General features: G+C 47.0%; 1 protein-coding gene across 1 annotated transcript; it reads right to left on the reverse strand.

The window, feature by feature from the left end:
- Positions 1-9,789: 9,789 nt before the first annotated feature.
- Positions 9,790-23,079, reverse strand: LOC144146919 (uncharacterized). Its single transcript, XM_077678882.1, has 3 exons — positions 22,927-23,079; positions 18,848-18,880; positions 9,790-11,087 (listed from the first exon to the last, which is right to left on the reverse strand). The coding sequence occupies exons 1-3, from the start codon at positions 22,967-22,969 to the stop codon at positions 9,925-9,927; spliced, it is 1,239 nt and encodes a 412-aa protein (XP_077535008.1). The 5' UTR covers positions 22,970-23,079; the 3' UTR covers positions 9,790-9,924.
- Between the last annotated feature and the right edge of the window lie 347 nt (positions 23,080-23,426).

Here is a 23,426-nt window from a genome sequence, read left to right on the forward strand (position 1 = left end):
CACAAAATAGCCGGAAAGTTATGTGATGACCACCTGAATGCTATAAAAGGTCTTTCTTTATGCACGTATTGCGCTGTTATGTTGTTTCTCGCGTAAGACTGACATTTCGCACTGAAGTTAATAACTATTTGCTAATGGATATCTTATATTCACCAAATGGTTTTCCAAACGTGTGTATATATGACGTAAGAATGTAGGAAGCAACTAAACTGGAAAAACTGAGGAACGATCAACTGGTTTGATGCGAAAGACACCCGATAGCATTCTTCAATACCTTCTCTTTCTTTGTGTTACCGTTGTGCAGCCTTCCACAGGTGTATCCCAACCAGCGAACACAGCCCCCTAAAAGCTGAGGAAGCGGCGATAGCACGTGCGCTTAGCCAAAGCGGCGCCAAAACTCTCATAACAGACTCCTAGCAGGTGTGGCGCCACTTTGCCAACGGTCGATTGCATGTCACAACACTTCGACCGATAAATCAGAGTCCACCAACGAGACCAGCCAGGATTGTATGCGCACCAGCTCATAGTGGCATCACCGGCATACAGGATCACCAACCTCGTGGCTCGAGATTTGACCCGCTTAGCCAGCGCTGATGAAGCCGAGCCCGAGCGCATGCACCCTGTAGTCACCTACCAGGAAATTACTCAGCACTATATATGCTCTCCCGTAGAACGCATTACTCCACGCACAAATCGCTACCGATTACTCAGAAAGGACTATTCCGCGCCCTGCGGGTTAACACCTTCCCACACACAACCAGACTTCACCTCTTTGACCGGACACTATTCTGTCCATTTCGCCGCTTCTGTGGAGAACCAGAGAACCTCTTACACAGGCGGCTGCGACAAGTCTACCCTAGATACGCCCAACCTCCACCTTTCCAAAGAGATTTGGGAGAGAGCATTGGCCAGCTCCGGCCTCGAAGATCAGCTGCACTTGATGGGAACGGCTGTTGACTCAGCCGCCTTGAATGAGGACGCCTCTCTGAAATTTTTCCTCGATTTAATTAGAGTTCATTTCCTCTCTCTACGAGGAATCATTACTACTGCTTGTGGTTTCATTAAGCTATTATCTTTCCTAGACCCCAATCGCTGTCACCTGCCGCTGAAGTGCCATTAGCAAGTTCCTATCTCCGGTGGTTCCCAAGCCAATGCCGTCCTATACACGCCGTCCAATGAGTCATTAAAGCCGTCCTTTCTTTCTAACCGGCCTGTTAGCAGAAAAAAGATTAGCAGAAGGATATCGCTCTAAACGCCACCAGCCACGCTTGACAGTAGAATGTTGACGCCGACGCCGGACTGTTTTCGACTTCTAAAGCCCTACTAATGATTTCGTGATAAGCTAAAGCGCCAATGAAACAAGGGGTACATGAAAAGCGTAGAAAACTAACCAATTTATTTACAATGCAAAATTTGATGCTTCATTATGCGAAAATAGGTGTGCGTTAGCGTGTGCCTGCGTAGACATTTGATGGATAAAAAAAAAGATAGCGGGCGCGCAGGCTCTCCTGCCCGCCAAAAAGACTGCCCGCTTGCCAGTAAACTACCTGCCCGCCTGCCTGCCAGGCAGGCGATTCCTGAGAGGATGCGTGATTTGGAGACGAGGGGTGGTCCGTCACGAGACGTCCTGGGGGAGGGGAGGGATGCGTTATTTGGAGACGATGCGAAGATGCGTTATTTGGAGACGATGTGCGGCCCATCACTGGTCGGCTAAGGGAGGGGACACAGGGCGGCACAGCGGCGGCTATATAGAGCCATGCGGTAGAGCGCAGCCCTGAAGCGCCCGCCCCTGTGGTTTCGCGTAGTACCTCAGCGTCGGCCTCGTTGCAACCGAGAGAACGAAGACGCCACCGAAGATAGAGCGAGCAGGAAATCGGAAGATGGCAGTATGACGAAAGTATAAGGTGGAGGGCGGAACTCTAAGACCGCGTGAGACGTGCTTCAGGGCGATGACGCCTAACGAGATAACGGCAGAGTACCCTGCGCGCCGTCGTGCATTTGCTGATGACGCGATCGCTTTTGAGACACAGCAGCTATGCGCCGTTGCCGAGAAGACTACAGTTCACGCTGCACTCAAATTTCGCATTAGCGAGTATCGCAATCGCCTGGTAATATTTTTTGTTTCCTCAAGAGTACAACTGCGGGTATAAAACTGCGGTGTTATGAGCCAAGAATAAGATTTAAAAAAAATAAAAATGAACAAAATTCAATTAATAAAAATACACTTGTGGCCATAAAGAGTAATGTTTTCACATTCATACAAATACACGCCTTAAGTGTCCCAGTGAATTTTTATTTCGCTTTAGTTAATATTGTAATCGTGGACTTACCATAGAAAACATTTTGCAGTAGATTGTACTGTTAAAGGATGTCTTCAACCCTTTCTATCAATTCTTTCACTCTTTTTTGCGCATCTGCAAGCACTGCGAAAGCTATAGCTATAACACAGAGAAGCAGTCGGGTGATTTGCTCGTCACAGCAGATGCACGTTCAGTTTCTGCTTCGCTTTTGTGGCTTTCTTTTCTTTTTAGAGTCGCAACTTAAGGAAAGCCGGAAAATAGCCGCTACACCACTGTAATAAGGTCATTACAGCGGTAGAAGAACGCCAAGACTGGGAAAGAGAGAAAAATATTTTAAGCAAGTTTCTAAGTTATCTGATGTGGACAGAGCAGTAATTTTTGTCTGAGGCAATTTACGACCCTCTAATCTTAGTACCGCATGTCTCGGTATACTACTTTCTGCGAGCATTGAAGATTTAGAAAAAAGTTGATAAAGGTGTTGCAGGATCACTTTAATTTGGCCAAGACAAAACATTTGCACAACGAAACTTGACAAGGAAACTAATACCGGTCACAAATAAATTAACAGAAAAACACGCCTGTATTTTTTTATTTCGAACCCGTTTGAACCCGTTTGAACCGGTTCGAACCGGTTCGAACCGGAACGAAATGGCGCTCCGGAACCGAACCCGAACCGAACCCGAAAGGCTTGAACCCGAACCCGAACCGAACCCGAAAAAATTCCGGTTCGACACCCTGCTGTCGACAAAGGCGGCCGCTTGCGTTGGCGCTGCTGTCGTAACCACGGTAGGGAAGCCGCAAACTAGCTTGCGCGTACGTAGTCGCGTAGGGTCTCAGGGAAACACCGCACGCATTACCGCAAACGACTGGGCCGGTTTATAATACTGTACACTTTTAATATTGTGAGCAACATGCGCGGATGTCCATTTGGTGGAATCCTCACACGAGTGAATGCTTGGTGAAGAGTGCAGCGCATGATGTGCAAGCATGGGGCGTGTCTGGCTTCTTTCCTGCGTGCTTTTTGATAGATTTGAATGTAATCAAAAACCCAACGTACACTCTTGTCGTTAAAAACGTTGATTGTAGTGCGTGCTCTCGGTTCCGAACAACATACCAATGCTTTTTATAGATGCTTAGCCACCTGAAGGGATCTAAGAGGCATAACCAGCTGTTGCGCACTGCAGAATAATTTTGTAGGTTACGAAATTTTATTTCTTGTTTCACTGATGTTGTACTAACCTAACTTTCTCAGCACGCGAAATCTTCGGAGAAATAATCGTCATGCAGTGCCCCATTTCATTCTAATAGAATAAGATTTTTCTTTACTTCAAGGAAAAAAGTCTTCCTAGGCTCGTTGTTTTTGCGAGCTGCCAGGTGTAGTGGATAACTTATAAGACAACATACCCTTTAAACATGCGTGCACTTTCCTCCCTACCGAAGAAAAATTCAAAAGATCAAACCATTTCTGCCCAATGCAGCAGAGGCAAACATTTATTTTGTGAGGCCGGGCTGAGAATAAAAGCAGAGTAACCGCCTTATTTGCTCAGTTGCGTCTCATCTTAAGGTGTTTGACTCGTACTCATGGGCCATAGTTGTCCATGTTAACTCCTTTAACAATAAAGCGACGCCGTACGAAAATATAAAACTTCACAATGTCCTTGCATGACACTCACAACCAACCTTCTTGGACAGCTTGATTCGAATGAACATCCCCACCTTCCCGGATACTAGTTCCATGTTAAAGTTCAACACAGATGTGCGGCAAAACGTAGTGTCGTTTCCTACACGAAGTGCATGCTTCGTCCAGAAACCTGGACGTTTTTGGAAACTCGGCTCTTCCAAAGAGTCGTTTGGCTTGAGATTCTGTCGTAGAAGACACGACCTCGGTTCGCGCAGCTTCGCCAGTGAAAATCTCCGGCCCTATTGTGAAGGCTCAGTTAGCGCAATCCCATTTTCACTGTTACCACCTCCTGCACTTTAGAAACGCCCTTTGCGTCTTGCATCGGGTGGCGATTTTCCAGCTGATCGTTTCCAATTTCTCGACGGTCTCCCCCGCAGTACTTTCTTCGATACGTACTCAGGCGGTTAGGTAGAATGGTCGGCGTAGCATCTGGTGCTAAGCATGGCTTTCCGCGAGAAATACGGAGCTCTTGTTCCTGCACGGCATTAACGTAATCGCGGATGAAAGAGCGCCAGTGGTGCCGCTCGAAGTTTAAGTCGCACGCAGCGCAGTTGTTGTCCAGCGCTGTATTTGCGGGTTGGAGTTTCCTCTCCCAAAGTTCTCTTCGAGAAGCCTCTTTTGGCTCACTAAAAAAGGCCACCTGAGGCCCACTTTTCTTGTGAACGTAGCCGCTTTTGAAGCCCGGCGCGTAGCGGTGTTTCTGCCTACTACCGGGCTTGTTTCTTTTATGAAGGGGACTCACAGGCCAATAATACGCGCCGCACGCTACATTGAGGACTTTCCAGCTCAATGAACACAAAATAACTAAACCCGCACCAGCAACGATATTAGAAGAGCCGACTGAACTCGCCACAACCACCAAACCACCACGCCGGAAAGCACACAGATCAACAAACGCCCGGGAAGGTCCCCTACCATGGTTTGAACCGAAGCGACACCAAGCTGAGCCAGCGGAAACTCTCAACAGTCGACGCCGTCGGCCTCAGCGCGCCTTGTTCGGGCGCTCCGCAGTGAGGACACTACCCCTATTCTATATCACTGCAATAAAGCTAGGCATAAAATAAAACTTTATGTGCCACGGTGCGCCTCAAGCCAGCATTGACTCGTGCGCTGAAATGGCGGCGCCACTGAATTTGAACCAGTGGCGCCCTCGGCTGATCTGCGCCGCATTTTTTGCTCGTTCCGTGCTACGCCGGTCCGCGTATGCCGTGCGCAGGGCCAGCGTGAATGCGCGGAGCGGGTCGTGACGGGAACTGTTCTGCGGTTTTCAATAAATATGAAGCCCTGAGAAATACTAAAAATAAAGGCAACTTCACCCGCGGGAAAATATTAGCCGCCCGTAACCACGTCTTCGACATCAACAAAGAAATTCAGACCCAAACAGGGCTTTCTATATAACCCTTGAACATGGTGAGATTCAAATAAATAGTTTATTTGAATCTCACTTTTATTTTTCTCACTTTTATTTTATAGCAGGTAACTTTTTATTCTTTTTATTTTAAGTCTTCTCAATTTCATTCGACCAACGGTATACACTTACACTATTATGACTACACGCGTTAACTTTGATCGCCCATTGTGCGTTATTGTGCAAATGCCAGGCATGACACAGATTGTGCTCTAGGATATTGGCAAAAAATGCCGACGCAATAAAATTTAAATTTCATATTTTTTGCTTACCCTCAGCCTCACGAATCCGGCCGTGCCCACTACGTGCCCACTAGCGGCACTAGCGTCGCCGCGCCATGGCGCTCTACCTTTGGCCGCCAGCGGTGTTGCGTCCGCCGCCGGTCGCGTCGCGTCGCGCCCCGTCTCTCTCCTCTCCTCCCCCGGCGCTCCTCTTACGGCCTTTGCAATACCGGCTCGGCTTAACAGCAACTGAGTCGATGTTTAGCGCTCGTCCCGTGTCACTGTATTTTCTTTTGCCCCCGTCTAGTGCGCTTTTTGCCATGTCTAAGTCGTATCACCAACTAGCCCAAATTTCTATGCGACATAATGTAACGGAGTGCAAAAGTATCCGTCCAGTCCTCAGTGATGGAGGCATCCAGCTTCCGGAAGCCCTTGGCTTTAAGGTTAGCGGAAGAGTGAACTGGAAAACAGTAGAGGTTAGTAAAAGAAGGTTAGAATGTTGGTGGGAAAAGAGCAGAGAACAACCTGGGAAGACATGCGAACAAAGTCAGACTAGCACAAAAATTTCGTAAAAGTATTTTTGTTATTTTGACAATATTTTTATTTATTTTGTTTGTTTTTCTTTTGGCGAGGTGATTGTACAGTGGCGTTGCGACTAAGGCCGCTGTGCAACGCCACCCCGTTACAAAGGGTAAGCCACTAAGCATCATCATTATCGCGGGAGGCCCCACCAGCTCGGAAGGCGGCGGCAACCTGGCGTCGGCGCTGGCCGTGAAGCGGTGCAGGTAGCTTCAGCGACCGCTTCTAATCGCTCGCGCAAACGCAGCACGAGGCGCAAACTACGTTTCTCGTGCTGGAAAGAAGCTTATAATCTGGGCAAAAGTGCGCTATAAAATGTCATTCGCGCCGCTTGTGAAAGCCCCCATCAAATATTTAACGTGGTGGCAAGCCTAATTATCTCTGACGGTGCCAGCTTGCTGCCCCGAGCGCGTCGAAGTTCCCGCTATGAGGAACGCGCATCCCCATTAGCGCAAGTCGTCAGGCATGAGACGTCATCACAACCGCTATCCCTTATTGGTCTTTGCGCTCTGCTGCATGCGGAACGGCAAAAATAGTTCTCCGTTCTATTCACTGTGAGGCAAGGAAAACGGGCCGTTCTTGGGTGAAACAGGTTTCCAGCGGCTGCCGACGTCGGCAAGCGGCGCGCGGCCCGCCATGGCGCCGCTAGTGGGCACGTATCATTAGAAAGCCATTTTTGTGACAATGTCGCACTAACCCACTGTCGTAGCGGCACCCGGCACTACCATTCAGTGATAGCAAAAGAAAGGAGGCGACGGCTGTCCAGGCGACAGGCAAACAAATTAAGCCTCGCCATCTATTCACAGTGGTTTAAGTAGCAACTGTGACGTCAGAGACACGTGGTTCCATACATGCGCCAGGCACGGTGAATCTGCGCGTCATACAGGAGCGCTATTTCAGCGGCACGGGAAACACATTCCAGCACACCCACCACGATTTGTTGCAAAAGAAAAAAAAACATGCAGCTCTAGTGAGTATAGCGTCTCCCAAAGCAGAAATCTGAGGGGAGCCCTTTTGTTTGTTTTGTCGGAGGCGCCTGCAAAGACTGGCTGACCGGCAGCCCGTGAATGCCCAGATCGCTACTAGAAAAAGGTCCATTGCTCATTTGCGTTTCAGGTGTGTTTTAAACGAGTGTGCTTTAGTTGTGTGAAGTTTCAATAAACCCACTGCTTTTTAGTTGTTGTTCCCTGACGCCAACAGGTGTTCATCACATTTTTTCCCTCTGTACATTACAGAAGCCAGCGTTCAAAAATATTTTACGCTATTCGCCTACATAAATAACGGCATTAGCTGTGTGTGGGACGAAAGGATTATAAAAATCCATGTGATGTGCGCTGGAGAAGAGAATAAAATATATGTATAACCAGAAGCCAACTTTTTTTGCTTTGCTTGTTTATTCGTCTCGGTTATGTGCCTACCACATAACTACCTGTAACTAAGGTGTCATGCAAACTCTCCTTTTTATTTATTTCTAAATGAAATTACTGTGTCACTCCTCCATATAGATTTTTGAGTGCGCATGCCTGCTGCTACCTCTCTGCCCTTCTATTTTCAAATGTCTTGTTGCGAAATATTTTGAGAACGTTATTGCTGAAACGGGCGACGCCGAAATACCGAGCACGGAATGTATGTTGACATTTATTGTTATAACTAGTACTACTTATGTTATTTTATTAGCTGATGTGAGGACACAGATCAGGTTTGTTCAAGATGGTCGAAAAACTATAATTACTACTTTTTTTAAATAAATAACTCTAGCGCCTAAAACAAGTACCACGACGCTACGAGTACTGTTGCATGTTGGATAACCTTCCTAATAATGTCGAGCTGCATTTTTTCCCTATATTTCCGCTAATTGTTCAATCCTACATGACCTGCAAACATAACCCTCCCCCCTATCCCGCCTTCCATTCTTATATACTTGAAGACGCAATTCCACATGGCAATATAAAAAATGCTTAACACCACATACATTGTTTACCTATTTCAAAGCGGTATTGTTTGGGGGTGACAGATATTTGTTATGCTTTATTTTGAACAGGAACGTAAGAAATATTCGCCATCAAAGAACATTCGTACTCATTGGTCATGCATTTGGCTCCAAAAAGAAGCGTTTAAATCAGGTTTTTTCTTGTTTTCCTTTTTGTTTCATTCCAGCTGCTGGTGAAACTACCCGCCTGCATGACAACGAAGTACGGCGGAGTCAACTGCATAGTGCTGCATCTACGCTGGAGACAGAAGTGGCTGAAGGGCATTCATTCCCAGTTCCTGATTGCAATGGTGATGTTGGCCACTCAGCTAGGTCTAATGAACAAAACTTTAAATTCCAATGTGTGTGCGTATGTGTTGCTCCTTGCAGTCGTTTGCTGGTCTCATTCACTCCAGGGCCGGTTTAGCTTTACGGAATCACGCATATCGTTAGCCTAGGGCCTATTAGATTTTTGGAAACAACCAAACAACATTTTCTGGCTTGAAAGTAAACAAATCCTCCTAAGTTATATTGCAGTAAAGGAAAGTTTCACATCCACCTAAATGCAGCCGTACAGCAACAAAGGAAAGCTATACAGCTTTCTCAGAAACTTCGCAGATGAAGAAAAATTCGTCCTCGTCCAGGATTCGAACCCGGGACCACCGCTTAACCGGAGCAGTCGCTCTACCAACTGAGCTAGCCAGGAGGGTAGCAGTTTGTAGCGCGAGAGCAAATTGATCAACAACTCGAAGTGAACACCTGTCCTCACTTCGAGTTGTTGATCAATTCACTCTCGCGCTACTAACTACTAGCCTCCTGGCTAGCTCAGTTGGTAGAGCGACAGCTCCAATTAAGCGGTGCTCCCGGGTTCAAATCCTTCATCTGCGAAGTTTCTGACAAAGCTGTATAGCTTTCCTTTGTTGCCGTACGGCTGCATTTAGGTGGATGTCAAACTTTCCTTTACAGAAACTTACTCCATCTAAGGAATTTCCCCTGAGTCTGTTCGATTAAAGTATATTGCAATAAAATTTTTGCAAATCTGTCATGTACTTAGGATACACTAGAAACACAGTTTAATACATTTTGAACAGTATTTTATGTGCAATCAAAATGCATTACTAGCAAATTTTGCATAAATTTGAGATGATATTTTTTGTGAATTTTCAATAAATTTAAAATATATTTCCGATTCACTCCCAATGTATTTGGGCGATACTTTTGCAATATATTTTTAAGGTATTTAAAATGCACATGAAATGTGAAAAAAATGCGAAATAAATGCAGAGTTATTACGTGCATTAAATGCATTCAACATACTTTAAATGTACGGCTTTTTTTGATAAGGTGCCCTGTCAGCCAGCATTATCACATTGTATTGCAATCGGTATGATCACAAACATTCGCTTTAATCACGGCGCTAGTTGCCCGTCCTGAATAGAAAAGCAATAGAACATGAAGGATAATGTAGAACAAAATTGACATCGTAAATACGGTAGTGATTTTATGCTACATTGATTCTATTAACTGTTTTTATTAAATTTAGTCTCCGAACGGTTGCCTTCATATTCCGCTGATTCGATTATAAAAACTAAGGTCAATACTTGCTTCGCATAAAAACTGGATCAGCAAAATTTATTCTGCGAATATTTTTATTTCGTAACTCAAAAAAAAAGTAGAAGATGAAGGAAGTTTTTTATTCCGCCAGGTGCCATTTACAGGCGTCATGTGTTTTTACATCCTAGTTTCACAAAAGTGCATCTATGATTTTAATAGCCTTGCTGAGAAAATGCATCGTTATCATTGCCGAATGCACCACCAAAGCCTGCGCCACGCCCCCATGAACTTCCGTAACTGCCCTGCGACCACAAAGAAGGCCTGTGACTAAATCTTTGCTGCCCGAAGTTGCTCCCATATCTCTCACTACTACTTCCAAAGAATCCATCCCAGCTGTCACCTTGGTCTCCTGCAAATCCCCTCAGTGTGCCCGTTTTGAGTTTCCTGAGAAATTGGAAAAAGCTCCCTCGGAATCCCCGTTTCTTATACTTCAAGTACAATCGAATATTCCTTCGCGAGCGCACAGGCAACAATGCGAGAAGCCGTTTACCAAAACGGCGAGTCCTTCGGGAGCCCCTAACCTGGCCCACACCTCCCGAATAACTTCCTTCATTACCAAAATCCGACAGACCAGAGAGCGCATCCAAGTATCCGCTACCAAAACCGCTGCTTTCAGACAAGAAGCCCTCATCACCTGGAATGTTCGAACCACCGACGTTCCACGTTCCCGACGGTGTTCCCTGGCTCCAGGGTCCGTCGAATCCAGCAAACCCGTTACCAAACCCTGATGAACTACCAAAACTACCACGTCCAAAGGGTCCTCCAAAAACGTTCGGGCCACTTTGGCCACCTTGTCTATTTTGGTAACCCGGTCGTCCCCAGAAGTCGCTCGATTCACCATTTCCAAGCGAACCGAACCCGCCCTCCCCACTTTCTCCGAAGAAGCCTGGTGATACTGCCGGTTGACCGAAGCCCCCTCTCACGCCGTAAGAGCCACTCTGCGAAGGGAAGCCAGTCGGAGGCACAAAAGGTCCCCTGTAGCGATGACTGCCGCCACCAGGCCCGTTAAACCAATGGTACAGCGGGCCAATACCCCCCTGAGAGCCTGACCCATATGATCCTCCAAAGATGCCACCAAATCCGCCACCTGACTCATCATCTGTGGTTGGTGCATTGTCATTAGAAGGACCAGTAGGACTGGTGCTGAGACCGCCACTTCCAGGGGCACTTCGGGCTCCGCCGGCGCTTCCCGCTGCAGCTGTGCTAGCAGAGGAAGTGCGACTTCGGTCTTCGCCAACTCCGCTTGCAGCACTGGCTCCCCCTGTGCCACTTGGTGAGAAACCAGAGCTACTCTGCCCACCGCCTCCAGTCTTGGCTGCAAAAAAAAAGACCATTGGGCGCTTGTCGTAAATAAACTTAGCGCGATTCACGTACGATAGAATATTGCTCGACAAGATTTTTTTGACGTATCTTTCACAGAAAAATTGAGTGCTACAATTCACCGTATCAAACATCTCCTTACTACGTACACGTTTAAAAATTTCTCATCAGTTTTGAAAGCAAAGGCCTTACGGCGCACTTAAACGACGCTCATTGTTTCTGCGTCATGATTTGTTCATGACGCAGCCAATAGAAATTGTTGAATCGTCCGTCCACTACTGGTGGGAGCGGTCATTGTCACTGACGTTTCCGAGTCAATGGGTGAGCGATTATTTTAGTTTATTCAGTACGATTATTTAGTGGAATCCGCCGAGACGTTCTGACGATAGCTGTCATAGTCGTCGTCCGATCTCCTACATACTGTGTCTTTGAACTGCGGGTCGGTACGTCGATGCACCAGCCAAGTGGGAATTCACGAAATGGCCTTCAGCTTTTGATGGCACTGGCATCTTCACTGTAGCCGAACTCAATAGTTTGTATTTTCATGCCTATAGGCAAGCATAATTTGTGGTGAACTGCCAAGCGACGTCAAACACTGCGTGCAATTATTTGCGTGTAACATTTGTCGACTACGTAACAGCGGAGCTGTTTTAAGCGTTAGCAAAAAATACAAAAACACGCTGCAGGCGAGAGCCCCACGGTACGGCCTTCGTGCAGCTGAGCAGGTGGAGCCAAGCCTCACCTGCCTATGACGTCGTCTTTCGAAAACACTCTGTCCAGAATTCGTGGCGTGATCTCTCCTGTGCTCTCCCTCTCGCCAGTTCGCGTTCGTTCGCGCCTGAAGTGGAAAGCATAGAACAGCTCGCTTTACAAACACCGAGTTCGCGAAGCCGGTTGCCGCCAGTTCTAGCGCGTGCCAACCTGGTCTACCTTGGGAGAGATGTGGAAGCCTGCATAGAAACGACGCGGGACTTCCAGTCATAGAAAACTTTCAGCGGCAAGTTCGGAAATTCATGCAAAGTGCAACCGCCTGTATTTGACAAAAGGAGAGGTGTTGCGACAGAAGGCGCCACTCCCGAAGAGGAACCACGGCGCGAAGGCTGCCGCGCCGCTACTCGAGAACGAATGCAACGACTTCAGTCCAACCCTTAAAATGGCGGCGGTGAAGCGGCGGTGAAATATCAGCTAGCCGCCGAAGATCAGGAGTTACGAGGTCACGTACATTGCACATACTTTAATCACCGAGTGCTCATTGCTCTTTGGAGTGGGGGTAACGACGACGCCAGGCCGAAAACGACGGATTTCCGAAACACAACCGCACAGAAAACTTGGCCGAATATCCAAGTATAACCACGCCACAACTTCCTTGAATCCAGAATAAGCCAGGTGGGGCCGCCAGCACTGCTGTTTCTCCAGCTTTGCGCCCCAAGCGCAAGCTGGGCTAATTTTCAGTGCCAGTCATTTGTTTCGGGATTGGACCAAAGTGGTCGCATCCGTTCTTGACTTGCGTCACTTCGGGTGAAGCTCTTCATCTGTCGCCCCACCTCCGCTTTCGTCGGATGCTCGACTGTTACACCTCGCGTGGATGACCGAAGTTGCCGTTGAAAGTCCCCAATGAATGTCAGGCCCGCATTCTTTTCCCCGGAGGCTTTCACATCTCTTCCTATGTGGACCACGTGAGCACGCTCTAGAACGAGCCGCAACCGGCTTCAAGAACTCGGCGCCTGTAGCACAAGTTTTTCTGTGCTTACCCCTTGAGGCTCGCACAAACGTGAACTGCGAGAAGAGCCCGCGCGATGACATCATCGTTTGGCAAAGTTTTCCTCTGCACGTTGCCAGGCCCAGCACCAGCTTAAAGGGACCCGGCAACACTTTCGATAAACGCTTTCACTCTTTCCTTCGCGTCTGGAAGCACTGCGAAAGCTACAGTTATCGTCAGCACGGACCGGGACTCCGTGATTTGCTTGTCGCACCAGATACGCCTTGCGTTTCTGCTTTGTTTTTGTGGCTGTATTTTTAAACTTGGGATCGCAAAGCTTTCATCGCTGCAACGGCAGTAAAGCCGGCCAACAGCCACTGGAAAAACGTCAAGACGGGGAAGGTGAGAAAAATCTTTTGAGCGTGTTTCCAAGTTATCGCCTGGGCATAGAGCAGTAAATTTTGGCTTAGGTACTTTGCGACCCCCTAATCTAAGTACTGGGTATGTTGTTTGACTACGTCCTGCAAGCATTTAAGATTTCCAAAAAAAAAAGGTTAAAATGCGATACAGGGTTAAACACCATCGCTCTTAATATAGCTAATATTACATCTACTAGCTACAAAGTTGTAGGACTCAGCTATCTGATACAGAGAGGGCTGCAGAATTACCCTAAACGGGTTTGAGGAATTCAAGGCATCAGGCATAGTCGTCCCTCGTTGCGCGTTTGCAATCACTCTGACGGAAGAAGATAGCCCTAGATAATTGCGTTTATGGAGTGAGACACCCAAGTACAACAGTATCTGGGCGAAAAACGGTAAGCCGTGTGAAAAAAAGACGTTCCTGCAAGCGATTACGCGGCAAGCCGGTAAGTTTAACCGAGCAGCACAAACTCGACAGGTGTCCTTTTACTGCGCGAGACACCGGAGCGCTGGAGGGTGGTTAGCTTCCGTGATGGCCGGTCAAAACCGAAAACTGCCTGAGTGGCAAATACAGTCGAACACGGATATATCGAACACGCGTATATCGAATTATTGTCTATATCGAACTCATGAATTATCCCCTTGAAAATTCTGTGTAAAAGTATAGGAATTCGTACGTTTAAATCGAACGGTATTTTTCACGACATTGGGTATATCGAACGCCGCGCGAGCTGGAAGGTGCTCTTCGGTGGTCGCTGCACCCCCGATTTCCGCGGTCGCTTAGTGCCTTCGCCGAAACCCGACAGGGACAGAAGCCGGGGCCTCCGAGTGTCACGCTTGACTTCTCATGGATAACTGCTCGGCAAACCAAACCACCTGCGAGTTCGACCACATCGAGCTGAAGTTTCTGCCTCCGAACACAACAGCCAGGCTGCAGCCGCTCGACCGCTCGACTAAGTCGTTCAAGGTTGGGCGCAGGAGACGACTCCTCGATAGGCTTTTGATGAACCTCCGCGTGGGCACCAAGCTTAAAGTTGACCAGCTGGGGGCCATACAAATGATGACGGATGCATTGGACAGCGTAAAGCTAGAGCGTGGCCAACTGCTTTCGGAAGGCAGGCTTCGTGACGGCCGAATTTTCGGAAGCTTGCGAAGACGGCGACGACGACGAAGAGGGCATGGACGATACGTTTCGCGAGCTGTGGTCTCTTTTACCGGCTGCAGTTCCAGCCAGAGTGTCTACCAGCGACTTCGTGAATGCTGACAGCAATGTTTAGGCTGTTGCGAGCGCCGGTGACGAGGATATCGTAGCTGCGGTTGCTGGAACCCAGGCTGATAGCTGGAGTGGCGAAGATCGTCCGGACGAGGATGTGGCTACACGATCGTACTCCACCGTTGAATTGGCGGCTGTGTTCAGCTTCATTCGACGTAGTTGCGGCGACATGGAAAGAAGTGGGCTGTAGCACCTGGATATCCTCGAGAAGATCGAGACCGGCGTCTTTAATTCCATAAACAGGACGACGAAGCAGGCCAAGATCATCGATTTCTTTTCGCGCAAATAAAGCATCCTGTTGCGTCGTTAGTGCGGAATTAGTTGTCATTCTTGAATGCGCTGATCGGTAAATGGTCGTCCGCCACAGGTGAGGTCTCAGAGCCCATATTTTTTATATCGAATTGTTCATATATCGAACTATTTCGCGATCCCCTTGGAGTTCGATATATCCGTGTTCGACTGTAGCAACTGAAATCACCTGCGCTTGCAGGTATGGCGAAATGGGACGACAAAGCATACGAAAATACCGACACTGTAAGCGCCATCACCTTGTAAGCGAACACCAGAATTTCATTCTACATGGTGCGTTTTTCGTCTGCGAACTTGGTGGAACGAACATTCGCATTTGCGAAGTTTGCAATGCCTGAAAATGTCGTTCCACATGGCCTGCGAACGTAACGATTATCGCATTTCCAAGGCACAATGTTTGCAGACTGAATCAAGTCTGCCGCGAGCAAAGCTTGTTGTGATAAAAAATCTTTTGTTTTAGTTTCTGGGAAAGTTGTTTCAGACTGTTTTGCAATAAATATGAGTCTGCTGTTTCATACACCAATCGCCAATTATTTATCAATGTACGCCCACATAGCACACAAGACAAACACAGCAAGCAACCCTGGGTTCGCTGGTTGTGCGCGGTTAGCATCCCTCGGTTAACCTCGGTCGGTTCTTCTTGGGTTCTTCTGCACTTGTTCCCTGCTGTGATGTCCGCCACTTCCGCGGATACCAATTAAGCATTGATGAAAACGGCGCGCGACATCGTGTTGTGAACTCGCGTGCGTGTGTTTCGATGCGCCCGCGCTTACACCACGCGTATACAAGTAACGCCACCTGGTTGGTAGGCCTACAGATGGTAATGCCGTGACATTCCCCTAGCTGTATTCCTATTGGCAGCAAGTTCAGCTCCTCTACGCCGCTCGAGCCGCACGAGCGGCGATCGCGGGGGATGATCGACTGTTCCAAACATTTGCCACCTTGCCGCCGCAACGAAAAAACGTCGTTTACCCGCAGGCGCGGTGCCGCATCCGCGAATTCGCAGGGAAAATTTCACCATGTAGAACGGGCTTTAAGCGCGTTTTACATGGTGCTCATTTACCCTGCGAATTCGCAGCTGCGGCGCCGCTGAAGAGGCCGAACCATCTATTCTACTGTTTTTATTATTGAGACAAATTGCCAAATATCAAGCGGCGTCCACAGGAAGAGTTCAACTTTTCCAAATACCTGCCAATTTGCCACCGTGGCGAGAATAGAGTGTTGCCGCACGAGCAGCGGCACAGCTGCGAATCCGCGCGGCAAATTCGCACCACGTAGAACGGGCGTAAGCGGCAACCACATCGAGCGTTTTGAACGCGCTTGGCGGCCGTCGGCATCAGCTCGTGCCGACGCAAAAAAAACATTGGAGAGCAAAGTGTTCCACACCAACATCTGCCACATTAATTTTTGTAGCTAAAAACTGACTAATTGGTCGAAATGGCTCTTTTTTTCGAATTTGGTCGTCTCCAACGTGCGTTTCACACCGCCACTAAGAGACGCCGACGCCCGCCATATGCAAGTAAAACGCTCCATGTGGTTGCCACTTTTAGGTGACGATTATGCGTGTTACTTTGCATGCAGCTAAGCCAGTTCGGCCGGGGGGCCAGCTACTGGATCTGCGCGTAAGTGTGACCAGCCGAAAGCAGCTGCAGTCACCTACGTTGATACGGACCACCGCGCTATGCTCAACCCGAATCCCTCTGAAAGAGAACGGGCCTAACTAACATGTAATCGTCGCCTAACAGAAGTGGGGCCCGGCATGCTGGTGCTGCGCAAATGGCCGGATCAAACTTTATACCCACAAGCTTTTATTGGCATGTTCTGCTTGAACACCAGCAATATTGTTTAAAATGGTAATACCGCGTTTCGAAGGTAATAAGAGTGGGACCTTGAAATGTGGTTAAGCTTGTTGAAATTCGTAAATTTATTTTGTGCCTTGTATTGGCACATATCTTGGCACAAATCTTCAGGGCACTTGAGTCATTTACATGGTGATCTTCAACGTTCTTTCGTGTTTTATTTTGGAATACTTAATTTTTTGTTTTTTTTTTACATTGCGGCAAGCGGACACAATATCTCCGCAATCTTTAACAGCTTGTCTGGAGGGTGAGTTCAGAAAGCTTAGGCGAAGAACAACAGGGCTGCGAATCAATGGGGAATATTTCAGCCACCTAAGGCTTGCAGACGACATTGTCTGTTCTCAGAAGTAACCGGAAATTCAAGCGCCCGCTGTGCGAATTCTGCTCGGCAGTACGGTTGCAGGATTAAAATCAACACGAACAAACCAAAGGTAACGTTCACTCAGCATGGCAAAGTGCGTCACTTCAAAGTAGGTAACAAAGTTTTGGAAACTGTACGCGACTACATCTATCTTTGGCAAGACGTAGGAGCTGATACCCAGCATTAAAGAGGCGATTAACAGCAGAATAAGCATGGGGTGGGTTGCTTTTTGGTAGAAATTTTGATACCCTGACAATGAGAATTGTGAGGTACAATGCCGTGAAAATGTTGATTCACAGCTAAATACCAATGCAAGGCATAGTGTCGCCACGCGAACTAATGAGTTACTTGTGGCAGTGAAATTTACCGTCTGAGTAAATGCGTAAAAATTGGGTAAAACAAGAGCGCCTATAAAACTTCCTCCGATTAAACGAGACATGGTTTAGGAGTAAACCTGGTTTAGAAGCACTTGGGTTAGGGAGGAACAGAGTTTACTTTGTAAAAGTCCTGACTAGCGCTTTCGATCTGTTTTTTAGCCTGGAGGGAGCACCCTCACCATACATTTTCACCCGCGGCCATATTTACTGCACAAACTCTCGTGCAGGAGCAAGTTACGGTGATTCCTCGCCCTGTATGCGTAATGCCCAAATAATAAAATAACATTTTGTTGGCACACATACGAAGTAATCTTTGAGAGGCACAATGGTTTAATTTAGTGGCGTCCACGTAAACTATTCACTTGACCGTCTGATTAATATTGCGCTTTTAGGGAGAAAGCTTTATAGGTTTTGCCGTTCAATGACCCTTCAATTTTCGTCACTAAAAACCGTTCACCACGGAATTAAAAAGATTGTCATTAGGAAGCGTCTCCTAGCAAGAGGCGCCCCATGCCCAAGGCGTTCGATAGCGCGAGCTTCAACTCCGCAGTACGGAGAGATGGCCGTGCACGCAACTACAGCGCAGGTGAATGGAACGGAAGAAAGCAGCCGAGCGAGCAAACAAATAAGCACCGAAGGCAATTAAGCTTACGAAAATTGCAAAAATGTCGGTCAAGGGAAATTTGTGTGTACGGCGATACAACGGCTGCCGGTCAGAAAGGCACGGCCGAACAGGGAGAAGAAGAGTCTACCGTGGCCGTGACCGTAGAAAGTCAGAATGAGAAACATATAAGCTATTTGTCTGTCTAAATACTACCGCCACTCCATCCACTTGAGGAAAATATGGCTCCGTGTTTTAAACAACGCAATTCAAGTATGCATTCAAAACTATGCCATTCGAAAAACAAGAGTAAAGGTGTATATTTAGGATACGTAACGTGGGTTGTGGTGTATCATATAATATTTCACTTTGGTAAAATGTGCAGCGTCTTCAAAGCCTTGCGTTAATCAAATGGCTTTTTTACCACGTACCTTTTCTAGCAGGTACAACTATTCGTAAAACTTAATTCTACAAGGAAGGCTCCGTCGACGCGAGTATAAATAGTACACATATCTCGACATTTTGGCGTAGAAAAACACGAACAATAGTAATTAAAATAGTAATGTTTTGATGTGCGGATTTTCAACACGTTTGAACGAGGTATAATTTGAAGAATCATAATCTCTGCTGATGAATTTTCCAAGGAGTTTATGCTTTATAGGAGTATCCCAACATGCAGAAAAACGGATAAAAAGCATCGAAAGATCTTCCCTTCATTTTGGTGAGGCATAACAAGCCAATTCGCTGAAAGTGTCGCGAGCCTTATAAAAATACCTTCATCTACCAACTTTGCACAAATACAAACATTTTTTTATCTTTAAAGAGCGATTGTTGCGAGCATAAAAGAGGATACTCACGTTTCGCAAGGGTCACCTCAAATCGTTGAGCGACTGAAAAAAAAAATATTATCAGTAATACATTCATTTTGCACCAAAACATCACTGCCTTGCTTGAGGCGAATATTTTCTGTGAGGAAACGGAGAGCACCTTTTTGTGCAAATAAAGTTCGCTGTCACACATCTTTTCACCATTGTCGTTGAGGTGCGCCGAAAGCGCTCCCTTCGACCTTTACTAAACCGTACGGTGTTCTGGACATTAACGACGTGCGGAATTACTCTCTTTATGCGTGATTTGAGGAAAATCTCGGTGTATTACCCTTCCCTTAAAAGAAGAACGGTCTCCTTTGAGAGCACCTCGCAAGTTATTGAGAAAAAAAGTCTGCAGAAATACAAATAATTATCTGCTAATGCGTAGCATTCTTATGCCACTTGTCTAGAGTGGGGGTTATTCAAAGCCAAATACGGCTACGAGTAACTAGAGATGTTGGATCATTTATTTCTTCTCAAGTTTTTTTGGTTGGTTTCGCCAGTGATATTACTTGATACCATTATAGCGATGAGATGCGTTTACTTCGCTAATTATATTTTTTTTCGAAAATCCAATTAATACTGAAACATATTCGTGATTTTGTCAGATCATTTTTGAGGAAGTTATTTTTTGTACTTTTCTTATTTTTTGGTTTCCCAGAATTCTGCGTGACCAATCATCTCCACGTACGCGATTGTAACGATTAAAGGTGTTACTTCTGTCAAATTTAATTTTTGTGGAAATGCAGAGCGTTAGACTACCCCGGCTGGGGGGGTACTCGGAAAAGCATTCCACCCATTAAAGGTCAGATCCCCATTCTTAGGGGAAAGATGGTTTAAACGCGAAGCTGCTTTGACCGTGTCGGGATCGCGGAATTGGATAGACATCACCTTCATAACGCAAGGGACCACTGGAATTCCGACCAATGGAAATGTTTTTTTTAAAGCAAAGCTTTTTACCTCTACCCCCCAAGGGTTCTTTCGCGACTGTTGGTGTCACCAGAAAATTCCAGCGAACAAATAAAAATATTTACTGTCACCGCCGGGAATTGAACCTGGAACTAATAGTCTAACAAGGCGAGAGCCCGTTGTCTTACCGATTTAGCTACGAGCCCACGCGCAGACGAGGAAGGCAGGTGGTGTACTCACAAGGCACATCTACGGGTTTACCCCCTGCATTCTCGCTGAATGCCACGTGAAAGCGTCAAGCGACCACTCACGCCCATCTAACGGCCCTGTGCGCACCTTGCTCATGTGCTAAAAGTTACAAAAATTAAAGGAAGCTCACACCAATGCATGGCATCTCACTTCTAGAATGCCAATGTGCTAGAGCCTGTGGCCTCCAGTATTCACGTAAAAATCACAGCTCCTTCTCATTCGCCCTCACGCCAAATCAAGGAATACATTCAAATTCTCCTTGATGGCCAGGCCATCACTCCAAGCCACAGCATCAAGATCCTGGGCCTACATCTCTAGGCTAACACCAAGAGTGACGTCTCCTTGCAGCACCTCAAAAACAGCATTATTCAAATCATACACATGATCAGGCAAGTTGCCACCAAGAAGCGAGGCCTAAAGGAATCCGGTACCTTTCGATTAATTGAAGCTTTTGTCCTCTCGAGAGTCACTTACGTCAGCCCCCTGTCTTCTCGACAAGGAAGACATAGAGATGCTTTATATAATGATTAGAAAGGCGGTTGAAAAGGCCATTGGCCTTCTCATGAGTGCGTCCACCCAGAGGTTCCTTAGCACGGGGCTCCACAACACGGTGGAAGAGATTATAGAAGGCCATCTTTCTAACCAGAAGGTCCGACTCAGAACTGCGGCGGGTAACCGCATGCTTCACCAGATTGGCTGGGCAGCCCGGAATGTCACTCCGCTTGACGTACTCCCAGACTATTGGTGACTAAAACTAATGATGCTCCATTTGCTTAGAAATATGAACCCCTCACATGACGAGGGTTACCGAAAAGCACGGGCTCAAGCGCTAAACACCACCCTCGGTGAGGGTCATGCAGTTATCTACACAAACGCCTCCAAACTTCGAAGGCAGCAATACGCTATCATCGTGGCTACCTCCAGAACCAACCTCCTTGCGTGTACCTCGCTTAGGACCCAAGAAATGACGGCAGCAGAAGAGGCAGCCATCACCTTGGCTCTCACTCAACCAGGGGTTTGGAGGGTAGTCACAGATTCGCAGCAAGCCTACTGGAATGATCGGTCGGGATGGGTGTCCTGACCTGAACTGCGCGTGCAAAGAAAACACTTCCCAAACGGTTTCATTTAGCTCATCTGGACAACCCTTCACGCTTCAATGGAGGGCAACAAATACGCCCACCCACAAGCCTGCGCTTTTACCTCCCGTGCTATGGAGCTGCACGAGGACTGTCACCCGCCTGTCACGTTCAGGGAGATAACCCGGCATTATCGCCATCAGAGACAGACCGTACCTTCGCCTTACCCTGACCTTTCCAGAGAACAACAAACTACCCTAAGGCTCATACAATCCGGGCTCCTTCCCACAGCCTACGCGTCTTCACTAAAGGCATCCGAATCGCTTCGACGCTGAATGTACATTTTGCTCAGAAGTAGGAACACTCCGCCCCATAATCGGGGTGTACAACTTCAGCCCTGAGCACCCTCCTCTCTTTCCGTCAACTACCCAACAAGAGCAATGCGAGATGCTGTCCAGGCCCTCTCTCCTACCAAGCTTCCGCGGGTGGACAGAACAGCGGCCGCGGGCACTGCATATGGGCTCCAGTGAAGAAGGAATCACTCCCCAGGGCTGCACTCTGGGCCGTTCAGAAATCTGAACAAAAGTATTTGTTCCTCTCCTCCTCCTTCTCTGCCGCAAATCTCGTCGCCTCCGTGCGCGGCGCAGAGACGAAGTCAGATCGTCTAACACCGGGTTGGAGCTTTAATTTTATAAAAAAGTTTCCACTCTTGTGCTACACCAGTGCAACTCAACCAAACACCGTTCATGCATCATGCATTGATTTAACCTTACCAAGAATATCTCTTTGGAGTAATGAATGGTGTGGTTAAGTGCATTTCACTTCTCTCTGCTTTTACTATTCGTAGAGCGATGCGAGTAAATTGAAGTGACGTCGATTGAGTAGTCGTTAAGGGTGCCGTTTACAGCTTTGCTTTCCAACCACATTAACGGGGTGGATTGGCACGATTTTTTCTTGAGGCACATGATGTGCCTTCCGTGATCCTCATTCTCGTTTTGTGAAACCCATTGCACAAAGTTAGCTTTCCTGCATGGCGTTCTGGCGGGACATCAAACACGATCTGATTGGAAAAGAAATCATCGCTTTAAAAATAGAGAAGCCTTTTTACACAAAACAACGCTTTAAACTGCGCTCGCGTGAATAATGACCCTCAGATACTTCGCTCTGTTACGCGAGATTTCCTTCCGACAACCCCGCTTGCGTCATTACCATGTTCCGGATTGTTTTAATGACATCTAATAAAGGCCAGCGCGCAAGGCAAACACAGAATCATACGCACAACTACTGAGTGTACTCTCATGAACGAAAGCAAAAATAATTCACATATTCAGGTCTATTCGCAGCGATTCTTCTGAAGCACTTCTTTCCATAACGCACCAGTCGCCCTTTCCAGTTGCGGTGTGCTCCAAAATATTGTTTTAAGAGTTCCTGTTGCAATTTGAATAATCTATGCCTCCCTAATTATTGCGTTAATATACATCGACATACGCCATGGCTTATTGTTAAAAGTGATGCCAGAAATACATGACATAGCTCGCTCTGTTGTTGAACGTCGAAAAAAGTGTGTCCCGCTACGCCAGAATAAGAAAAGAGTAGAAGACAGCTTCAGGAGAAGAAAACACATTCGGATTGTCTTATTAACATCAGCCTAGTAAAAAGCAAACGCGGAAGTGGAAAGTGCGCTAAGGATAGTTTGCGCCCTAAGTTAGAACACTACGCAAGCGGGACAGAAAATTGTGTGAGCGCTATTGTGTTTGCGGCGTCCAATACTGGAGCAGATTAAAGGAATGTCACAATTATGTTGCATTTCCGAGGAATAAATTGACACAGACATACCCAGGAGACCGAACAGCAGCCCGATAGCCTTGAGCCTCCTCATGGCGGTGCAGTTTCGCTACAAACCCCGGCCTTGTTACCTTAGTATGAGCCAAGTTCTTATACTGATATTTCAGTGCTTTAGAACATCATTCGATGGGATATGTGTACACTTTGTTCATGGAATTGACGGAAGGTTTTTTTTTTTATTGTTCCTTGCCTGCGCAATGGAGCGACTGAAAAGACAAGAATAACCTTCAAGCGCACACACCTCAAAATAAACCTGTCAATGCGCCTCTTATTCTTCAGATTGCTGAGACGTCAGTGAGGCGCCAGTGTAGTTCCAAGAACGCTGCATTGTCCTATGTGGTCTGCCATACGGAACAATAAAATGTAAGGGCTGTTCCGCGAATCGTTTCATTACGTTGCCGTTTTACTGGTGGTTGCCTGTACTTTTCACCGTAATAAGTGAGCGCTTAAATTGTATAGGAATGTTAAATGATTAAAATCATATTTTTGGG

The sequence above is a fragment of the Haemaphysalis longicornis genome, unplaced genomic scaffold (genome assembly GCF_048455015.1).
Source record: "Haemaphysalis longicornis isolate Haplotype H1 unplaced genomic scaffold, Haemaphysalis longicornis Haplotype H1 scaffold_7, whole genome shotgun sequence".
NCBI classification, from domain to species: domain Eukaryota; kingdom Metazoa; phylum Arthropoda; class Arachnida; order Ixodida; family Ixodidae; genus Haemaphysalis; species Haemaphysalis longicornis.